The sequence below is a fragment of the Poecilia formosa genome, unplaced genomic scaffold (genome assembly GCF_000485575.1).
Source record: "Poecilia formosa unplaced genomic scaffold, Poecilia_formosa-5.1.2 Scaffold41, whole genome shotgun sequence".
In the NCBI taxonomy this organism is placed as follows: domain Eukaryota; kingdom Metazoa; phylum Chordata; class Actinopteri; order Cyprinodontiformes; family Poeciliidae; genus Poecilia; species Poecilia formosa.
Genome location: NW_006799980.1, coordinates 495296 through 512726, shown reverse-complemented (window position 1 = coordinate 512726; position 17431 = coordinate 495296). Strand labels below are relative to the sequence as shown.

Here is a 17431-nt window from a genome sequence, read left to right as displayed (position 1 = left end):
TTTTATAATAGTAGCAAATAGTACGAAAACATTTAATAAAAATGTTAGAAAGTTTTGATTAGAGTAGTTTGAGCTATTCGGAGATAGTTTTGTTAATACAAAAAAAGACATTCCAATATAAATATATATATGTATTACCTGCGGAGGTGTAGTTGAGTCATAAACATATCATTTTTGGGCAATTTCAATTGTTATGCGATGACACGAACCGTCATTTTAAGTAGCACAAGCGCCGAAAACCATTGCTTTTCTTATGTACCTTGAGCCGTGGCCTAAAAGAATGCGGTCCATTTCTGTAAAAATATAAGAAACCCATCAATAAGTCATTAATAAGATTTGAAATAGATCAAATTCATAACACCAATTTGTCAAAATAATCCAGTTATGTCAAAAAATAAGCCTTAAATGAACAGTTCAGGCTTCCCCCAGGGTTTCCTAAGCGTCACGCCGAAACTCCCCCACCTCCGCACGGCTATCCGTCGTAGTCAAGTCCGATGCTTGCGATTAAGTCCCAAAGATCCAAAAATGTACTAAAAGAAAAAAGTAAAACTTAACAGGCACCGAAAGTAACTCCAAAAACGGTCCGCTGTACACTGTTTTAAGATTAAAATTGTTATGTTTTTTAATAATCTACCCTGGTTTTCTTAAATACATTACTAGGCCTTTAGCTCTGAGCCTCTTTTCTTAGAGCACAGGCTGATCCAGAGCGAGACGAACGAGAGAAGAGAGATTTTTTTTAGTTTTGCTCAGAGGGAAGAAAGTTCATTCGGCAATCCTCGGCAAATATCGGAAAGGGGGTGGATTTTGATTGAATTATTTCACATAGATAAATTTCTTCATTGTCATTGGGTTTCCCTTTCCCATTGCTAAATATTAATGAGAAAACCATCCAATCCAGAGAGTGTCTACTAAATATTTATAGATTTCATCGAAAGCACAATATGCACCGCCCTTTCTCTTTCAAGAAAGCCAATAAGAATGAGCTCCCACAATATTTGTACCCGCCTTCAACTATGATTTGCAGGTGAAACTAACGTCTACTCTGATTGGCTGTGCGTGGAATCTTTTTAATTATTCATAAAGCTACTTTCAAAAGCCAATGAGCGTGTTACTACGGAGTTGCTTGTCCCACCTTCTCAGCAAACAGTCCTTGTGTTTTTGAGTGGGGAACCCCGTAGTATGCTCTCCGTCTATATAAGCAGGCGTTGGGCTGCTCAACGTTCAGAAGCGCTTAGAGCGCTCAAGTTAGTAGATCGGAAAAGGGGAGGGAGCGGTAGTTGGTCTGTGTAGGCAGGAACTGAACGTAAATTACTCAGCTCCAAAGGCAGCCGACAACAAAGGCACCTGGAATATTGCCTTCGGAGACTTTCCGGTCACCGTTGGCGGCCTGGCCGGAGTCGAGGTGACAATTTACAGGCTGTTCCTGCTCACAAAGCGGCGTGCCGAGGAAGGACGCGTCTCTTTGAATAGACAGGATGCACGGACCGCCCTCCGGTGACAGCGCATGCCCATTGCGCACGATCAAGAGAGTTCAGTTCGGCGTCATCAGCCCAGATGAACTTGTAGGTTTTCTGTTTTGGGGTGGGATTTATTTTCCTATTAATGAACTATTTAATAGTTGACACATTAAATTATGCAGTTTTATCGGTTAACGAAGTAGTTAACACTTTCGTCAAAGACATGGTTCTGTTTGCAACTGGAAAGTCTTGCTGTTAGCCTAGCCTAGCTAACTGTGTTAGGCTGGAGCTTGAGCTAACTAGCATGTTGCAGGAACTTAACAAAAAACTTAAAGCACAACACTTTGAAACGACCCATGAATTAAACCCCCTTTTAAAGCGTTCGATGTCTGTAGGGCCACCGTAAATAATTTTTGTGACTTGATATGTAGCTTTTAAATTTTGTTGTACTACTTAGCCGTGTACTTTATGATCTGTTATCTGGCATTATAAATAAAAAAACCTTATAAAACACAAATTTTATATATTTTGCTGTTATTTTTATATGCTGTAGTGTGTTTTTATGTGGAAGAAAGTTGTGTTCAATTATTGTTCTACCTTCTATGCAGTGTTTACATTTTCCGTTTTGGAAATTAAATCTGAAGAAGTTGTAGATCTTTTATAAAGTAACTTTTATGTAGTGACCGATATTTTGAAATGCTTCTGTATTTTGTTATGAAAACGTGATTGTGGTTACTCTAGTTTCACCATATGTTGTCCTCTTCAGAAACGGATGTCGGTTACCGAAGGGGGTATCAAATACCCTGAAACCACAGAAGGAGGACGTCCTAAGCTTGGTGGCCTTATGGATCCGAGACAAGGGGTCATAGAACGCAGTGGGAGATGTCAGACATGTGCAGGTAAAGTGTTGACATGTCTGAATTTCATCCAATAAACATAACCAGACGTCTCTGTCCCAAACTGAGGTTGTGAACCTCTCACTTACAGTACATTTATTCTTTCAGGCAACATGACTGAATGTCCGGGCCACTTCGGACACATAGAGCTGGCGAAGCCGGTTTTCCACGTCGGCTTCATATCAAAAATAATGAAGATTCTTCGATGCGTCTGCTTCTTTTGCTCAAAACTGCTGGTGGATTCCGTAAGTACTTACATTTTATTACTGTAAATATTGATTATAAGTCAATATTTTGCATTTAAACGTAATGTTCAGTGGTTCAAATCTAATTTCTAGAGTAAACACTATGGCTCACAACATCCAGTAAGGAGCAAATGTCTTTTATTAAATATGCCTGGAGTTTATAAGCAAAAGTAATGGCACCGTATATTTATGACTCTTTGTGTTGCAAACCTTATCCGGTTTTGCAACACTTGCTCCACTCTTCAACAAGTAAAGTGTCCATGTTAAACTCAAGAATGAAGAAAGTAAATGACACCAAACGTGGTGTTCAACCAGACACTATTACATTAAACCAGTGAGGTAAAAGTTGCAGATACCAGAAACGAAACACTCTGCCTTCACTAAGCTGCTCAAACCCAGCTTATGATCCCCCCCCCAAAAAAAAAAAAAATTTGTTCTCATTACACTTTATCTGAGACAGACATATTATTTAACCTGAAAAAAAATCCTAATTCAAATGAGTTTATTTGTATAGCTGCAATTCACAGTTTCAGCAATTAAATGACAGAAAACTTCACACACTTGTATGACTAAGTTAATTTTTTTGTAAATCAAAACTCTTTAAAAAGCATACATTAGCAGGTGCTGAAATAATGGCAACAAAATAATGTTTTTGTAAAATAATGTCTCATGAATTTAAAATTGACACTGCATTTTATGAGTAACACACGGTCTACAATAGTATCCTTCTACCAATTTTTTATTTTATTTTTTTTTGCTGCTCTACTATATTATTTTAACACTTTTACAAAATAAATTAATAAATTTAGCATTTGTTTCTCAAAGACTATCTGACTCGCCGCACATGGGAATGACAGGTTAATACTAACCACTTTGTTTTCATTTGAGTTTTATAGTTCATAAAACAACTCATTAAAAGTTCTCATAAATTTAGTGTTGGGTTGTTGTTTTTTTATCACCCTACCATAATCCTGTTCTTCTACGTTTCCTACGTCACATTTTGTCGCTTTGCTTTTCTTTCTAGAACAATCCGAAGATCAAAGAAATCCTTGTGAAATCCAAGGGCCAGCCCAGGAAGCGTCTAACCCACGTCTACGAGCTGTGCAAAGGCAAAAACATATGTGAGGGAGGGGAAGAGATGGACAACAAATTTGGAATGGAGCCACAGGAGACGGAGGAGGACATTACCAAGGAGAAGGTATTCGATAAGAGTCCTCGTTTATCTTTCCCAGCCATTCTCAGCTCGGTTTCCCTGCCACTCACCCGTCGGGTCTCCCCTCAGGGTCACGGCGGCTGCGGGCGCTACCAGCCTCGCATCCGACGCTCGGGCTTGGAGCTGTACGCCGAGTGGAAGCACGTCAACGAGGATTCCCAGGAGAAGAAAATCCTGCTGAGTCCCGAACGCGTCCACGAGATCTTCAAGCGCATCTCGGACGAAGAAGACATCATCTTGGGCATGGACCCCAAGTTCGCCCGTCCAGAGTGGATGATTGTGACCGTGCTGCCGGTGCCTCCGCTGGCCGTGAGGCCCGCCGTGGTCATGCAGGGCTCAGCTCGCAACCAGGTGCAACTAAAATCATTCTTCTGTGTTTCTGCGTTGCCACACCTTGCTAAAATTGTCTAACAAATTTTAATAAAAAAAAAAAAAAATCTGTTTCAAAGGATGATTTGACCCACAAGCTGGCGGACATTGTGAAGATCAACAACCAGTTGAGAAGAAACGAGCAAAGCGGCGCAGCTGCTCACGTCATCGCCGAGGATGTGAAGCTCCTTCAGTTTCACGTGGCCACGATGGTCGACAACGAATTGCCAGGACTGCCGAGGGTTTGTATACATATGCATCCAGCTGGATTTTAGCTGCTGGTATGAAGTCAGTTGTCATGTTTTTGCTGCTTTGCTAAAAAAAATAAAAAGACCTTTTCTGTTTTTTTCAGGCGATGCAAAAGTCTGGCCGGCCTCTCAAATCCATAAAGCAGCGTCTAAAGGGAAAAGAGGGGCGAGTGAGGGGTAACCTGATGGGCAAACGCGTGGACTTCTCGGCCCGAACCGTCATCACCCCTGACCCCAACCTGCAGATCGACCAAGTGGGCGTGCCACGATCCATCGCGGCCAACATGACGTTCCCCGAGATCGTCACACCCTTTAATATCGACAGGTACGGCCGAGAGGCTCCCGGGTTTGAATCGTTAGCAACTTTGCGGGTAACTCCAGCTAATTTAGCTCCGATCGCTTTCATTAGATTGCAAGAGTTGGTCCGGCGAGGCAACAGCCAGTACCCTGGAGCAAAGTACATTATCCGAGACAACGGAGACAGAATCGACCTGCGATTCCACCCTAAACCAAGTGACCTTCATCTGCAAATCGGCTACAAGGCAAGACCAACACAATGTTCACATGTGTGCTCACATATAGAGATGTCAGCCCTCCCAAAGCCCACCATCTTGTCTGACAAGCGTGTTTTACAGACTTTTTTTTTTTTTTTACTTTGAACTCAGATGAACTCACAGAAAGGCGAATTTAAATGACCACTTGATAAAAACATTTGTAATGTCTTTTTAAGGAAAAGAAAGTGAGAAAAAACATCAATAAAAATCTTTATTTTTTATTTTTTTTAGTCTGGCTGATTTTTTTCACCCAGCCCTATAGAGATGTGAAAAGACTTAAAAATTTCTTTCAAATCGTGAACCTGTTGTAGAAATTTTTCTTGTGCTTCTGAAAATGGTTCCCTTTAAGTTTTCTCTCCTCGGTAACAAGTTCCTGTGTGGAGTCTTTTTTTTTTTACAGTGCTGTAGCCACGCTCACTGATCAAAAAGGATTCATTTTTAGATTTCCAACTTGGACGATACCCAATCAGAGCAGATCGATTTTAAAATCTGTTCACTGTGGTCGCATTTCTCTGTGCATATCTGTCTGTAAGCAACATGTAACTCATATTCTAACTGTAATTTGTCTTGATCATTTTAGGTGGAAAGGCACATGTGCGACGGTGACATCATCATCTTCAACCGACAGCCCACGCTGCATAAAATGTCCATGATGGGGCACAGAGTTCGGATCCTGCCTTGGTCGACGTTCCGACTCAACCTCAGGTACTGACGAAGATAAAACCTGAACAGAGGTATCCCGGTCAGGATTTCTGTTGTCTTCGAAATCATCTTGAGTCACGTACGGATTCTGCATTTGCACATAAACAAAGGAGTGAATCAAAAAAGTGTTTCTGTAAAAGCATTGCTGCGACCAATGGCGCTGGCAAGAGATGTTAGTCAAATTTTGCAGGCGACTCCGATGTTGATATTGGATAAATATTACTTATGATGATAGATATTTTTTTTTGTTGTAGGAACTGACGATCAAAGTTTTTAGTGATTCCTGCATCGTCTTTTGCTCTCGCTGACGTCTGTGTTTTTGTTTGTGTATTTTTTTTCACCTCTGCAGCGTCACCACCCCTTACAATGCCGACTTCGATGGGGACGAGATGAACCTCCACCTCCCCCAGTCGCTGGAGACGAGGGCGGAGATTCAGGAGCTGGCCATGGTGCCGCGGATGATCGTCACGCCCCAGTCCAACCGGCCTGTCATGGGGATCGTGCAGGACACCCTCACAGCCGTCCGCAAGTTCACTAAAAGAGACGTGTTCTTGGAGAGGGTGCGTGGATTGCTGCTGAACCTCCGAACAGACGCAGGGTTGAGATCGCTTTCGCTCATTGCGGGTTTTCCCTCCTCTCTCAGGGTGAGGTGATGAACCTCCTGATGTTCCTGTCCACCTGGGACGGGAAGATGCCTCAGCCGGCGATCCTCAAACCCCGTCCGCTGTGGACGGGGAAGCAGATCTTCAGCCTCATCATTCCAGGACACATCAACGTGATCCGCACCCACAGCACGCACCCCGACGACGAGGACAGCGGCCCGTACAAACACATCTCCCCCGGTGACACCAAGGTACGGGGCGGACGTCTTTATCTACCGATTTTAAACAAAGGAACCGGCCTCGGGTTGCTTAATTTCAAGAGTGAATTTTCAACCAGGTCATAGTGGAGAACGGGGAGTTGATCATGGGCATCCTGTGTAAGAAGTCTCTGGGAACCTCGGCCGGCTCCCTCGTCCACATCTCCTACCTGGAGATGGGCCACGACATCACCAGGCTCTTCTACTCCAACATTCAGACGGTGGTCAACAACTGGCTGCTCATCGAGGGTAAGAGACGCATCCGCAGCTGCAAGGTTCCTCCACTGCCTGGAAACTTATAAAATTTGATTTAATAAGACTCCAGACTTTCTATGGATCATAAAATTAAAATCACAGGATTTTATTTGCATTTCTTATTTGATGGAAACGCCACGATTGTGAAGTTCTGTTTTTTCAACATTTGCAGAATATTGAAAAAGTTTTTTGCACATTTGTGGTTGAAATGCAGCCAGTGTCTAAGTTTGAGTTAAACAGGACTTTTCTTCACACCGATGTGTTTGTGACAACAGGTCATTCCATTGGTATTGGAGACTCCATTGCTGATGCCAAGACGTACCTCGACATCCAGAACACCATCAAGAAGGCCAAACAGGATGTGATAGAAGTGAGGAAAACTCTTAGATATGTTTTCACAGAATATAATGATTTATTAACCCTTAAGGAGGGATTTTATTTAAATTTTTTGTGCAAGAAACATCAGAAATGTGGCATCGCAGAGTTTAATTCCCCTCCTCTTCATCTGCCAGGTTATTGAAAAAGCCCACAACAACGAGCTGGAGCCGACACCTGGTAACACCCTGAGGCAAACCTTCGAGAACCAGGTGAACCGCATCCTGAACGACGCCCGTGACAAAACGGGATCCTCTGCTCAGAAGTCGCTGTCCGAGTACAACAACTTCAAGTCCATGGTGGTGGCCGGCTCCAAGGGCTCAAAGATCAACATCTCGCAGGTAACGCCTCGCCTCGGCCCGCCCGTCGCCGGAGAACGCCGTTCCGGTCTGAGCCGAGCGTAACCCCGTTTCTCCCGCAGGTTATCGCCGTGGTGGGCCAGCAGAACGTGGAGGGTAAGCGAATCCCCTTCGGGTTCAAGCACCGCACGCTGCCTCACTTCATCAAGGACGACTACGGCCCCGAGAGCCGAGGCTTCGTGGAGAACTCCTACCTGGCCGGGCTGACGCCGACCGAGTTCTTCTTCCACGCCATGGGAGGCAGAGAGGGTCTGATCGACACGGCTGTCAAGACCGCCGAGACGGGTCGGTGCACAGAGCAGCAGCAAAACATGAGGGCTGCAGCTAGCAGTTATTTTACTGATCCATTATTCTGTCAGTTACTCTGAAGACTGATTAATTTTATTTTTAAAAATTGCCACATTCTGCAGATTTTTCATTTGACTTAAGTCTTTTTTTAATACCATTTTAGAAATAATTCAAATACTTTTTAAAATAAGAAAATAAACATTTCATTGCCTAAAATGCAACAAAAAATAATTCTTGAAGTGAACACTTAATCATTTGCAAGGATGCATCTGCAGCTGAAATAATGCCTACTAAAACTTTGCCACTTGAGGAGTTTTATGAAGAGGACCCTTAAATGAAAATTTATATATTTACTGTACAGTTTTGCTTCATTACTGCTCTAAATATGTTTTTTTTTTCAGCAAATGTAAGTTTTTTTGAGTATATACTCCAGTTATCGATCAGTCGATTACTACATTTTTGACGATTATTTCAATAGTCGATTAATCACAGTTTATCATTTCAGCCATTTAAGACGCAGCTGGAGATTTTTTGTTTCGGTTTGTCGGCTAACAGAGATCTCTCTCACTCTGCTTCCAGGTTACATTCAGCGTCGTCTGATCAAATCCATGGAGTCTGTGATGGTGAAGTACGACGCCACGGTGCGAAACTCCATCAACCAGGTGGTTCAACTGCGTTACGGCGAGGACGGCCTGGCGGGAGAGAACGTCGAGTTCCAAAACCTGGCGACGTTGAAACCCTCCAACAAGGCGTTCGAAAAGAAGTACGCGCCGCAAACATCCTCAACCCAACTCGGTCTCCTTTTAGTTGTCCCGAATCAGGAGTTCACCCGCCCCGTTTTCTTTTTTAATCCCTCCAGGTTTCGGTTTGACTGCACCAACGAGCGCGCGTTGAGAAGGGTGCTGCAGGAAGACGTGGTGAAAGACGTGCTGACTAACGCACACGTGCAGAGCGTCTTGGAGAAGGAGTTTGAGAAGATGAGGGAGGACAGGGAGATCCTGCGGGCGATTTTCCCCACTGGTGACAGTAAGGTGCGTGACCGTATGGTCCACAGCAGGACAGCAAAACATTATCAGAAAGGACTCTTAAAATCTGCTCTGACTTCAGATTAAATCAGCAACAGTTGCAGCAGTACACACAATGAACAGTCAGCAAGCTAAAGAAACATTCCTAAATGTAAAAAAAGTGTTCAGGAATGGTAATAAAGTTTTCAATCAGCCATTGCAGGTAAAATCAGAAGCAGGAATCTTGAGCCTGGGCATTTCCCTTTAAATCAGTTTTATTTGCATGAATTTACTTAATGAGATCAGATTTAAATGGTTTTGCGGTCGGATCTAAGTAAATGTTACGTGCTTTTAAATCCTGTCCTCAGACCTTAAATGTGTGGTTTTGACATTTTCAACATTTGCAATAAACCTCAGAACTATGATGAATCTCCATCATCCTTATAAGCCTCTTGACATGGTAGATTATGCATTAATTGTATGAACTGCAATATGTCTCTTTGCCTGTAGGTGGTGCTGCCGTGCAACCTGGCCAGAATGATCTGGAATGCTCAGAAGATCTTCCGAATCAACACTCGAACCCCAACAGACCTAAATCCCCTGCGAGTGGTTGAGGGTAAAGCTGACAAATAAAAAAACCTAAATCTCTTTAAACTTGAGAATTGCTAAATCACGTAAAATAATTACAAGTTGACGTCAAATGTTGTGTAGAGCTGCTTATAAAAACACCTGAAGCCGTTATGTTAGCAGTTTAACAGATCGTTTTTGTTGTGAACTTCAACCCATATGTTTGTTTGTTTTTTTTTTTATATCCTCCCCAGGCGTTCATGAGCTGAGTAAGAAGCTGGTTATTGTCAATGGCGATGATCCTCTGAGCAGGCAGGCCCAGGAGAATGCCACTCTGCTCTTCAACATCCACCTGCGGTCGACGCTCTGCTCCAAACGCATGACGGAGGAGTTCCGCCTGTCCACCGAGGCTTACGACTGGCTGCTGGGAGAGATAGAGACCAAGTTCAACCAATCCATTGTAAGTTCTGCAGATGTTTGCTGGGAGCTGTTTGAGCTTTCATTTTCATCTGAAAGCATGAAACGATTCTTCCTGTCCTCCTCCTCCTCCAGGCCCACCCTGGTGAAATGGTCGGCGCTCTAGCTGCCCAGTCGCTGGGAGAGCCGGCCACCCAGATGACCCTGAACACTTTCCACTACGCCGGAGTGTCGGCCAAGAACGTCACGCTCGGTGTGCCTCGTCTCAAAGAGTTGATCAACATCTCGAAGAGGCCCAAGACGCCATCGCTGACTGTCTTCCTGCTGGGTCAGGCGGCGCGTGACGCGGAGAGGGCTAAGGACATCCTGTGTCGACTGGAGCATACGACGCTCAGAAAGGTAAGATATCCTCTGCTTCTTTTTTTTTTTCCATCTGACAGCGTTTAAAAACTGGCTTTAAACTGAGCGTTGTCTTCCAGGTGACTGCCAACACCGCCATCTACTACGACCCCAACCCTCAGAACACCGTGGTGGCCGAGGATCAGGAGTGGGTGAACGTCTACTACGAGATGCCGGACTTTGACGTGACTCGCATTTCGCCGTGGCTGCTGCGCATCGAGCTCGACCGCAAGCACATGACTGACCGCAAACTGACCATGGAGCAGATCGCAGAGAAGATCAATGCAGGTGGGTTGAGTAACGCTTCATTCAACGTTTTATAAAGAAATGAACCCCCCACTTCCCCACTCGGTTACGCTGCGCTTTCCTTATCTTAGGTTTCGGTGACGACCTCAACTGCATCTTCAACGATGACAACGCTGAAAAACTGGTGCTGCGAATTCGCATCATGAACAGCGACGAGAACAAGTTTCAAGAGGTGAGCTTTGGTTAACGATGAAAGTGAGAGAATCCGGTGTTGGTTCAGATCGTAAGAATCTGCTGTGCTTGACCAGGACGAGGAGGTCGTGGACAAAATGGACGACGATGTGTTCCTGAGGTGCATCGAGTCCAACATGCTGACGGACATGACTCTGCAGGGCATCGAGCAGATCAGCAAGGTGAATCCATCGGGGTTTCTTCTTTTTATTCCTTTAGTTTTGTTTCTTTAGTAAATCTCTACAAATATGTTTTTGCTCGTCTCTTTCAGGTGTACATGCATCTGCCTCAGACCGACAACAAGAAGAAGATCATCATCACGGAGGACGGAGAGTTCAAGGCCCTGCAGGAGTGGATCCTTGAGACGGACGGAGTGAGCCTCATGAGGGTGCTCAGTGAGAAGGACGTGGATCCTGTCAGGACCACCTCCAACGACATCGTGGAGATCTTCACGGTACAAAACCCGTTCCCGTCTTTCTTCATGAGCTCAACGTTTATTTCACAGGGATCGTCACTGAGAATTGTTTGGTTTTGAATTGAAAAGGTTTTGGGTATCGAAGCTGTCCGAAAAGCTCTGGAGAGAGAGTTGTACCACGTCATCTCCTTTGATGGCTCCTACGTCAACTACCGCCACTTGGCTCTGCTTTGTGACACTATGACCTGCCGCGGTCACCTGATGGCCATCACACGTCATGGCATCAACCGTCAAGACACCGGGCCTCTCATGAAGTGTTCCTTTGAGGAGACGGTACAAAGATTTGTATTTAACTCAAAAGGATCAATCCTCACTTTTTTTTCTTTTTCTTTTTGTAATTCTTAACAAATCTTGTTTCCTTTTCTGCTGCAGGTGGATGTCCTGATGGAGGCGTCCTCTCACGGAGAGTGCGACCCGATGAAGGGCGTGTCGGAGAACATCATGCTCGGCCAGCTCGCCCCAGCAGGGACCGGCTGCTTTGACCTGCTGCTGGATGCTGAGAAGTGCAAGTACGGCATGGAGATCCCGACAAACATCCCCGGCATCAGCGTGGCGGGGCGTAAGTGGAGGCGCTGCTCTTGATTTTTAGGTGTAGATGTTTTGGGATAGCGCATATGTTGATACGTTCTACGTCTTTGTTTGCAGCCACTGGAATGTTCTTCGGCTCGGTGCCGAGCCCCATGAGCGGTATGTCTCCCGCCATGACACCCTGGAACACCGGAGCCACCCCAGCGTACGGAGCATGGTCCCCCAGTGTTGGTAGGTTCAAATACAGCCATTGCTTTGGACCTCTCATTGATTTCTATTCATTCACTGACTCTTTATTTGGTCACGTAGGAAGCGGCATGACCCCTGGAGCAGCAGGTTTCTCTCCCAGCGCAGCGTCAGACGCGAGTGGCTTCTCTCCAGGTTACTCCCCAGCCTGGTCTCCCACACCAGGGTCACCGGGGTCTCCTGGACCAGTCAGTCCATACATCCCATCTCCAGGTTAGACTGCACCAAATGATCCAGACAGTCTAGGCAGACAAACTGGACTTTGAATTATGCAGAGCTGCTGTGAGTGAACCCTACATGATTGGTTTTTGAATTTTCTTCCTCAGGTGGAGCCATGTCACCAAACTACTCTCCCACTTCCCCCGCCTACGAGCCTCGTTCTCCGGGGGGCTACACCCCTCAGAGCCCAGGCTACTCCCCAACGTCGCCTTCCTACTCCCCCACCTCTCCCTCTTACTCCCCCACCAGCCCCAACTACAGCCCCACGTCTCCATCGTACTCCCCTACTTCACCCAGTTACTCCCCGACATCTCCCTCCTACTCTCCAACGTCTCCATCTTACTCCCCGACGTCTCCCTCCTACTCCCCCACTTCTCCCTCGTACTCCCCGACGTCTCCGTCATATTCTCCGACCTCTCCGAGCTACAGCCCAACATCGCCGAGCTACAGTCCGACGTCGCCCAGCTACTCCCCTACTTCACCCTCCTACTCGCCAACCTCACCCTCTTACTCTCCCACTTCTCCATCCTACTCCCCCACCTCCCCTTCCTACTCCCCTACCTCTCCGTCCTACTCTCCGACCAGTCCGAGCTACAGCCCCACATCGCCGAACTACACCCCAACTTCCCCCAGTTACTCCCCTACCTCCCCTTCATACTCTCCCACATCGCCCTCTTACTCCCCAACCTCCCCCAACTACACACCAACCAGTCCAAACTACTCCCCAACTTCACCCTCTTATTCCCCTACATCTCCATCCTACTCCCCCTCCAGTCCACGCTACACCCCTCAGTCGCCCACTTACACACCCAGCTCGCCGTCATACAGCCCCAGCTCTCCATCATACTCCCCAACCTCGCCCAAATACACCCCGACGTCCCCCTCGTACAGCCCCAGCTCTCCAGAGTACACCCCCACCTCTCCGAAATACTCCCCGACGTCGCCAAAGTACTCGCCTACATCACCGAAGTACTCCCCCACCTCCCCTACCTACTCCCCAACAACTCCGAAATACAGCCCCACCTCCCCCACCTACAGCCCGGCCATCAGCCCCGACGACAGCGACGAGGAAAACAACTGAGCTGCGGAGGAGGCGGGGGGGAGGCTGAAGGAAAGCAGCAGCTTTAATCGGCTTGAGAAGGTGATGCTGTGGGACCCGTGACTCCACCGGGAAGCTGCTCCCTCCCCCCCACCAAGACGTTCAAAACTGTTTGTGAAAGACTTGCGCTGCTTTACCTGATGAGGGGTGAAAATGTTGCCTTTTGAAGTAGTTTCTTTACTCTTTAATTTCAAGATGGGGTGTGAAGAAAAACTGATAATCCCCCAGAGGGAATGAAAAGGGGAGGAAGATGTGAACATTTAAGTCTCTTTTTAACTTTGGTGTCCTGCATCCAGTCCCTCTCTCTCTCTCTCTTTCTCGCAGTCTATAAATGCTGGTTGTGTCGTCGATGGTGTACATGTTGCCAAAAGCCTGAGAAGTAAAGATTGTATTCACCATTTAAACATAAACCATAATGATATCACAAAAACTGTCTCTTGTTGAGCATTTAAAGAAAGTTTAGGTGGACACATTTGTATCATCTGCATAAATGCACACTTTAAAAAAGAAGAGAGAAACTGGTTAGGAGAGAAAGGACTTTTATGTCCTTGCTCTGAACTTACATGAGCATATATGTATCCATCACCTCCATCTTCTTCATCCTTCACACCCCAAAAACCTGAAAGATGTCACAAAACTACCCACCAGCATCTTTTTGTCTACCATTTTAGAAACTTGTACATCAAAAGCAGACAAAAAAAAGAAACACTTTTCCAGATGCTAATCTTCCCTAGAAACTGGGAATGTCAGATTTCACGCAAGAAATTGTAAAAATGAATCTGATCTTTGATTTTGAATCTGTGACGAAATGGAGCTCAGAATAGATGAGGGATAATAGTTTTGGTCTTGCTGCTTTTGTCCTTGTTTTCAGAAGTAGTGCACGTCTATACATTTTAAAAATCCCTCCTACATTTTTGCAAATTTTTGTCCTATTTCTAATAGCTGAAGTGTACTTGCGTTCTGCTCAGTTTATTTATGAAGTTAACTACTATTCTGTATGAGTATGAATAGAGAAAAGAGTTTCATTTTTTTTTTCTCGTTTGCTTTTGGTGACTTTTTAGTCCTGTTTGCAGGAAGTTCATCTGCTCTGGATGAAGAGGCAGGGGGACAGATATTAATCGCCAGCTGACTTTCTCATTTTAACTTTCTCGCTCCAGTTAAAATAGCCTGGAAGTTTAAAGTCTGCAGAGGGAAACACTTTCTGTCCTGCTTCCTACAAAAGTCGGAGATGGTAGAGTCACACTTTATTTTTTAACAAGAAATGGTCCAAAGAAACTGCACTGTTAGCCTTTGTTTTAAAAATCCCACTACAGTAGTGCGAACTTCTTTTTTACATCTTTACACAGCTTGCTGGCTTGGTAAATTTGGGAGGTTGTTGTTGTTTGACCCTTCCTCGTTTGTTTTTGAAATTACTGGTTTCCCTACCTCTTCATCCTGGAGTTTCTAAAATCAGTGTTTCCTTGTATTTTTTTTTTCCTCCATGCATTTCACCTGTGATGAGGGGAAATCATGGGAAGGAGGTGGTTTTAGCGTCGACTCCGACTGGGAGTCCCGCTGAGCTAAAATGGATATTTTAGGTTCGGGAAAACTTGATGCAATCTAATTTTGTGGAAACAAACAAATCTGCTTCATATTTAGCCTCGGCTTGAATGAGTGGCGTTTTCTGGCCTTAGACATAAAGCGGGTCCGATGGACATTAATTCCACAAAGTGTTGCATTTTGTCCACTACGTTTGCATCCAACGCTGTTGTCTTAACTGTGCTGTTTTGTCAGTCCACAACAACAGGACTCCCATGTTGAATGAATGAGTTAGTGTGTGTACGTTTGTGTGACTGGAGCGTCTGAAGGTGATGCAGGGTCTCAAACTGAGGAAAGAATTCATCTGTCCAGTTTAAAGGAAGGTTTAACTTAAAGTTGCCACTGTATAAAAATCAAGTCACGATCTCATTCTCTGTATCTCTGTTCTGTTTGTTTTTTGACTTGAAAAAATGAATAAAAGTTTTACTATATCATTGTGTTGATTATTACTTTTTTTAAAAACTTATTTTTACACAATACCTGGTTTAGCAAGGTTGATTGCAGTTTTTAAGGGAAATAATGTGAAATGTTTATTAGAAATTGTTTTAAACTTAAAACCAAAGTTATCAAACAGGCTGATGTTGGTGCAACAATTTATTGAAGCTCTCTATTTTTGTAGAATGTCCTTTTAAAAAAATATATGATTAATTTAGACTATAACACACCTTTAAAAAATTAATTTGTTCATACCGATTTGCAGGTCATGGCATGTTTCATGACTTTAGCGTGTTTTAAACATAAAGTACTATTTTTGTTCTTTAGCTTTTCTGAACTGGATTTGCTGTTGTCTTTGGAGTTAGAACAATTTTGGCCCAGCTTTAGCTGAGTTTTATTTTCTTTAAAGAGAAGAGACTTGGCAACCCTTACAAATAAGCCCCACTGATTCCGCATTTCTCTACTGCTGAAACATTTTTATCATGCTAGCTGAAGGCTAATAGCTGCAATGGCGTCTCAGATGCGTTGATGTGTTCGGATTACTGTTAGTTGGCTTTGTTTCCGGCTGCGATTATTTCAACAATCTCCATGTTTTCTCAAGCCATACGTACTCCTAGACATCCCAGATGTTTCCTGTACCAATATAACAAATATAAATTTAATTTTTTATAGAAATTACATAAAACGTTTCTATTAGCATTGCTGAGGTCTCCACCTTGGCGAGTTAGCTAAATTAAGCTAATCTGATGTTGTACCATCGCTGTAAGGACAAAAATGCGCTTATTTCCTATATTTTTGGCAAATAAACATTTTCTAGCACACGTGTACTTACTGCTTAATTATCACCGTGTATTAAAAATATAAAAAAATACTCACTTTAATTTTATTCGGGTAACAAAAATACATTGCACCTATCGACCTAAAGAGGGCGCTCTCACCTCACCGTGAGTTCATCAACATTGATTTCCTCAAAGGAGTCATTCACGGTTCAGGGACTTTTTACAGGTAACCGGGTGGCAAATTTAAAAGATTTGCTGCTTTTGCCACCTGTGTTACTGAGCACCTTAAAATTTGATCTTTTCTTTCTTCTGCTGAGCAAACAATTTTGCTCAACTAACCCCCTCTCCACCACAGAAAATACAGGGTTGAAAAAAGTTTTTATTACTGTTATTAGTGTATTAGTGCAGAAGACTGCATGACTAAATGAGCATCAAAGGTCAGTAAAACATAAAAAGGGCCACCTTTTCATATAAAAACCAAATTACGCCACTCGTGGGCAGCTATAGTTACCTTTTTAAGACAACTTCTAACATTTGAACTGGAACCTGACAGAATCTGAGAAGGGACCTAAACATTAGGGTGATGACAAGGAGGCGTTCCGGCTTGGAGCTTATTATCACAGAATAATTGCCAAAACATTAGAGAGGAGACAAAAAGCTGATCAGCAGTTACAATAAGGATTTGACTGCTGTAATGCTAATAAATATGTTTCCATTGGGTTTTGGGAAGGATACAAGTAATTTTCTACATGCTGTTTTTTTATTTGTTGTTGCAATTTTAAGCAAAATGATTGCATATAACATGTTTTCCTAATATCTTGCAGCCCAACTTTATCCAGCAGTTGCTGTGGTGAATGTTAACCTGAGTAAAATTACAATCACTCCAAAAAAAAATTCTAGAATATTGACTATTAGACAAATAAGTCCAAAACAGATATGTTTTGTCATTGTACAAAGTTGTTTGGAGAAACACAGCTCATCAATACGATGACTTGGACTTGTGTTTGCATCACTTTGCGCTCATCGAGTTCACCATAAACTCCTTTTGTAGGCCAAAGCATGCAGCGTGCCATCTGTCTGTCCAACGTGGCATCATTGTTCATCAACAGAACAAGGATCCCGAACTCAGCAGCAAATGGTAAAGAAAAGATTTGAAATGTTGCCCAGTTAAAGTCCAGACCTCAGCCTGAGTGAAATGTTGTTGTGGGATCTTATGAGAGCTGTGCAGAAGCACAAACCTGCATACCAACGTTGCTTACTTTGCATTGCTTTATGAAAAGTGTTAGTAGTACATTTGAGGTTAGATTTGTTCCAAAACCTAGTAAAGTCCAGATCCCGTCTTGCGTAAACGTAAGTTTCTTTTTCCTGTAACCAGTTAAAGTACAACC

The 17431-nt window shown here is 44.0% G+C and overlaps 1 protein-coding gene across 1 annotated transcript; it reads left to right on the top strand.

Annotated features, from left to right (window-relative positions):
- Window positions 1–1475: 1475 nt before the first annotated feature.
- On the top strand, window positions 1476–15260 carry polr2a (RNA polymerase II subunit A). Its single transcript, XM_007551261.2, has 29 exons — window positions 1476–1562; window positions 2224–2356; window positions 2462–2598; window positions 3623–3796; window positions 3881–4162; window positions 4261–4422; window positions 4533–4753; window positions 4838–4970; window positions 5563–5687; window positions 6034–6244; window positions 6328–6537; window positions 6624–6792; window positions 7074–7168; window positions 7311–7514; window positions 7595–7817; window positions 8400–8583; window positions 8680–8851; window positions 9335–9440; window positions 9646–9851; window positions 9944–10207; window positions 10288–10495; window positions 10585–10685; window positions 10762–10866; window positions 10956–11138; window positions 11229–11432; window positions 11532–11718; window positions 11805–11918; window positions 11997–12146; window positions 12260–15260. Exons 1-29 carry the CDS (start codon window positions 1476–1478, stop codon window positions 13231–13233), a joined length of 5724 nt encoding a protein of 1907 aa, XP_007551323.1. The 3' UTR covers window positions 13234–15260.
- The last annotated feature ends 2171 nt before the right edge of the window (window positions 15261–17431 follow it).

Bases quoted from the DNA above. Each gene is read 5' to 3' on its own strand.
- polr2a (XM_007551261.2), top strand. From the start codon at position 1,476: ATGCACGGACCGCCCTCCGGTGACAGCGCATGCCCATTGCGCACGATC. The intron at 4,971-5,562 runs GCAAGACCAACA...TGATCATTTTAG, and splicing joins ATCTGCAAATCGGCTACAAG to GTGGAAAGGCACATGTGCGA. The intron at 12,147-12,259 runs GTTAGACTGCAC...TTTCTTCCTCAG, and splicing joins TCCATACATCCCATCTCCAG to GTGGAGCCATGTCACCAAAC.